The sequence below is a fragment of the Pteropus vampyrus genome, unplaced genomic scaffold (genome assembly GCF_000151845.1).
Source record: "Pteropus vampyrus isolate Shadow unplaced genomic scaffold, Pvam_2.0 Scaffold238, whole genome shotgun sequence".
Taxonomy (NCBI): domain Eukaryota; kingdom Metazoa; phylum Chordata; class Mammalia; order Chiroptera; family Pteropodidae; genus Pteropus; species Pteropus vampyrus.
Window position 1 is genome coordinate 668,209 of NW_011889019.1, and position 4,952 is coordinate 673,160.

A 4,952-nucleotide genomic window follows, 5' to 3' on the forward strand; every position below is an offset into this window, starting at 1 on the left:
TTTTTTTTTTTTATCCATTCATTTGTCAACAAACATTGGGATGTTTCCATATTTTAACCATTATGCTACAAAGAACATTTGAGTACTAACATCTCTTTGGGAACCCGGTTCAATTCTTCTGAATTCCTAGAAGTGGGATTTCTGGGTCATATGGTAATTCTATTTTTAATTCTTGAGAAACCTCTGCTTGTTTTCCATAGCAGCTGCACCATTTTGCATTTCCACCAACAGTGTGCAAAGGTTCCAGTTTTCCACATCTTCACCGACACTTGTTATTATTTGTTTTTTTGATAATAGCCATCCTGACAAATGTGAGGTGATATTTCATTGCAGTTTTGATTTGCATTTTCCTAATAATTAGTGAGCATTCTATTATTAGTTAGAAATTATTTAGTGTTTTTCATATACCTGTTGACCATTTGTCTGTCTTCTTTAGAAAATGTCTATTCAAGTTTAGCATATTTTTAAACTGGATTATTTGATTTTTACTGGTGGGCCATATGATTTCTTTACATATTTTGGAGATTAATTCCCCTATAACATGTAGAATTCACAAACATTTTCTTCCATTCCATAGGTTGCCTTTTCACGCTGCTGTTTCCCTTTCTGGGCAGAAGGTTTATAGTTTGGTGTAGCTCCACTTGTTTATTTTTGCTTTTGTTGCCTGTGCTTTGCTGTTATATCCATGAAGTCATTACCACAACCAATGTCATGAAGCTTTTCCATTGTGTTTTCTCCTAGGATCTTTACAGATTTAGGCCTTACATTTTAAGTCTTTAATTCAGTTTGAGTTGACTTTTGTGTATGGTGTAAGATAAGGGTCCAATTTGATTCTTTTGCATATAGGGAGTTTTAACACCATTTGTTGAAGCGTCTATCCTTTCCACAGGGTGTATTCCTGGCACCCTTGTCAAAGAACAGTTGACCTGATGCAGATGCAGGGATTTATATTTGGCTTTCTATTCTGTACCATTGGGCTTTATGCCAGTACCATACTGTTTTGATTACTATAGCTTTGTAATATAGTTTAAAATCAGGAAGTGTGATATCAACAGCTTTTTCTTTCTCAAGATTTATACTTGATGCTATAGCTATATAAACAAGTTTTTATTATTGGAAATAAAGAACACTGATCATGACAAATTTGAGATATAGAGCTTAAGGTTATTCTCTAAACTCAATTAGCAATTTTCATTTGTCATTTCCTATATATCTTTAGCTCTCACTGGGGTGAAAGGTATATTAAGGGCTATCAACCACATGCATCACCAAAGTTCTTTCTCTTTTTCTGTTGCCCTTTTCCCCTTCTCCTCCCAATCTTTTTCAGCTATATCAGTTTTCTGCAGATCACATAGCTCCTAACTAGTTACATGGTTCTTTGACGGCATCACTATGACTTTTTAACTCTTGAATTTCTCCTGGTTCTTGACTGCCAACCTCTTGGTTTCTGAACCTTGGGCTTCTTGTGTTGCTTTTCCCTCCAGCATCTGTGTTCTTGACCTTAGCTCTTTATGTGTAGGTCCTGATTCCCAGGATGAAACAATCTATCTATTCCTTTCAACTTCCAGTCACTCTCTTTCCTGTAGGAATATACAAACTAGGTCCTGGTTGTAGGCTCTAACCAAACTAACTTTCCAAACAAATTAACAGCATTGAGGGCCCAGATTCAAGCTATGGAAGTACAGAATCACCAACTACCAGTAACATCCCAGTCTTTCCTTGCTAAAGAGCTTTGACAGAATCCCCCTGCTCCAATACTAACCCACTGTAGGAATTACCCATGCTATATGAATATTCACATCTCAGCTGCCACTCCTCAAAGTGAAAACCTCCAGACCCTAACCAGGATTTGCAAGAAGAGAAAGATCCTGTTTGTGCCATTGTTTTAGCTTGAGAGAGAAAGAAAAAAAAAAAGACCAGTATATCTTGGAATTTTGCTAGCTTAGATGCTATGGATACTTCTGCTATTAGTTTATTCTTCCAGATTTAATACAGGCTCAATGGTTTTTTCAGAGTCTTTGGCCAGAGTTCTTAAACAGATATCCTTGTTATTTGGTATTAAATAAGTGGATTCAGGAGAACATAAAATAGTCAATAAGACAAATAGCAGAAACTAGTAGAATTTAAGGTAATTTGAAAATTTTAATGCACCATACTCCAGATAATTTATTCGCAATGGATGGCTATAATAGAAAGTCTTTCTGCTTGACATTTAAACATCTTTATTTTTCATGCAAGTTATCTTAAGAGATAAATAAGATAAATTACAAAGTACTTGTTGGCTTTAATAAAAGATAGCAGTTCTCTTCAAAGCACATAGTTTTTTATTAGCATACACTATAAAAAAACAGTTAAATTTATAGTTCTTTATGAGTAATGCTCTTATAAAATAAATTAAGCATTTAAGTATGTTTTTCTTATTTGCAGCTCACCAGGACATGATTATAGCTTCTCAAGCTTATCTAAAATAAAAGATAATATATATATCAATATTTTTGATGAAATGATTATTGAAAAACATGAGGTAAAGTACAATAATTATAATGATATTGAAGTAATTCTAAGGTCAGACTGAAAAGAAGTCTAGTAACATGTTTGTAAATTTGATTTTAGATGCAGTATCTATTTCTTAACATTTTCTAAAAAGGATTTGGGGCAACTTGATATAAAATCAGACATAGACAAGTCAGTTCAAAAGTAACAAAGGTCGTAAACTATATGTAAGAGGAAGAGGGGTAAATATACCAAGATTTGAGAGAAGTAGGTTATTGCAATTGAACATTACATTAAATGTGAACTTCCTTGTAGCCAAGATAGAAAGATAAACAAAAATGGGTTATATATTTCTCACTATCTGATAAAAAAATACACCACTTCTACAAAAGAGACCAAATTATTCCTGGGTCTGAACGCCGATTCTATTCAATCAAATTTTAAAATTACTAAATGTCTTCCTCATAGATATATGAACATTCCTAACACAACCTAGTACCATAGCAAACTCTAAAATAAATGTTAGTTTCCTTCCTACTGAAGTTGGCACTAAAACTATAAAGATACATATCTATTGTACCTCCTCCCTTGCAGCTCTGATTAAATGCTTTAATATAAGTGTCTATCAAATTCTATGGCAATACTACTGAAGGAGCAATTAATTTTACATGGAGGGACTGGGGATCGAACTCAAAAAAGTTGAACTAGATCTTGAAGTATGGTTCAGAAATGAGCCTTCTATAAGAAACACTGAGAAACATAATGGCAATGTTTTCCAAATCAGTTTTTCAGGAGATACAGACATACATTCTTATTAAAACATTTTCTGCCAACTCTTCATAAAAGCTGAGGGTAAAATATTAAACTAATTTGGTGATGGCTATTCTCCAAGGAGTTAAACTGAGTATAGTTTTCTGATTATCTAAACTGATAAAAGGTGGAGCTTAGAAAACCCAATGAATGCCTAACAGACATCTCTTTCAAAAGTAAATTATTTCCATGATCAGTTTGACCAGAAGTGAATAGCAGTTGATTAATGGTTAATTCTTGGAAGGACTTTGTGTTGTTATTGAATGAAATTCATATGCTTTAGATATCAAAGCCATATGTGACAACATTGTTGACATTGCTGTTTAGAAAAGGAAAGGTCCTGGCTTATATTCTTGCCCTCTTCTGATAGACTGGGTTGCAAGGTAATTATGAGCCAAAACATTTCTTTTTCTCTTAAAAATTCAGAGCTAGGCTGAGTTCCAAAATGACCACTCAGTTGAAAGAAGGTTTTGTCTTATCATAGATCACTGTTCTTTAGAAAGCAGATTCTTTCTGTGCCTCAATTTTCTTCTCTTTTTTCTGTGTACTTATTCTTCCAGCTGCTACCCATTTCTTTCTTCCTTCATTAGTTACTTGCTAGCAGGAAGCTGTGGACTTGGAAGTTTCACAGACATATAGCCTGTTTTTAGTACTGTGAATGACAGAGCTAGACCGAACTGCATTTGGACCTGGCAAAGCAAGCCTAGAGCACTGCTCTAGATTTTGGAGCCTATGTTTGCTGAAACTATAAAAATACTGGTGGTCACGAAAAAGAACTTAAACTAATCTGATACTTGGTTGTTTAAATTATTTTTTAATAAAAGAAAAATTCATTATTTTTCAAGATTTAAAAATTCATTGGCATACAATTTTCAGCATAGTTCCTTATAATTTTTGACCTGCTATTATATACTCTCTTCTCATTTCTAACTTTATCCAAGATATTCACCTATTTTTCAAAGAACCAACTATAGAAATTCACTCTTAAAATTCACTCTTTTTGTGTTTTCTAACTCATTTATTTCTGCTCATATTTTAATAATTTTTTCCTCTTGGTTTCCTTAGGACTATGATGTTTGTATTTATTTTGGCCAAATATGTTGAATGTCTAGTTTGTTCAGTCTCTCTCTCTCTCTCTTTCTCGTAAATAATGAAAACAGTTTAAGACTATGAATTAATCTCTACAATATCTTATACTGTATTTTTATATTAGGTTACTTATTATTTTTATTTGTATTATTTTCCATATATTTTATTATGTTTATATCTTCCTTGACCTAATATTTATTTAATATTATGTTTTTACATTTGCAAATGTGTGAGTAACTTCAGTGTAAACTTTTGATTTTAAATTCTGGTTTTATTACATTGTAACCAAAGTGGCTTTTGTAATTTTTAATGATTGGTTAAAATTGATGATTAAAAAAAAAATAACCCTTTAAAATGTTTTATTTCTGAGGTTTAGTTTTAATTATATGCTTTTTCTAGAGGTTACAAACCACTTCTGGTAAGTTTAGATTACTCACGTATGAGACTCAACCCCAGATTACTGAATTAAATTTGTGTTGACAAACTTATTCTTATATATGTTTTGCTTTTTATTTAAGGGAAAATAAATAGTAGACAACAGGCTAAAAAAAAAAATGCCA

General features: G+C 32.4%; 1 protein-coding gene across 1 annotated transcript in view; it reads left to right on the forward strand.

The window, feature by feature from the left end:
- The window catches only part of CC2D2B (coiled-coil and C2 domain containing 2B), a 96,568-nt gene that overhangs the window by 66,691 nt on the left and 24,925 nt on the right, over window positions 1-4,952 (forward strand). Inside the window, exon 25 of the mRNA XM_023519839.1 lies at window positions 2,428-2,524. Coding sequence (XP_023375607.1) covers window positions 2,428-2,524 — 97 coding nt within the window. The remainder of the gene's footprint in view (window positions 1-2,427; window positions 2,525-4,952) is intronic.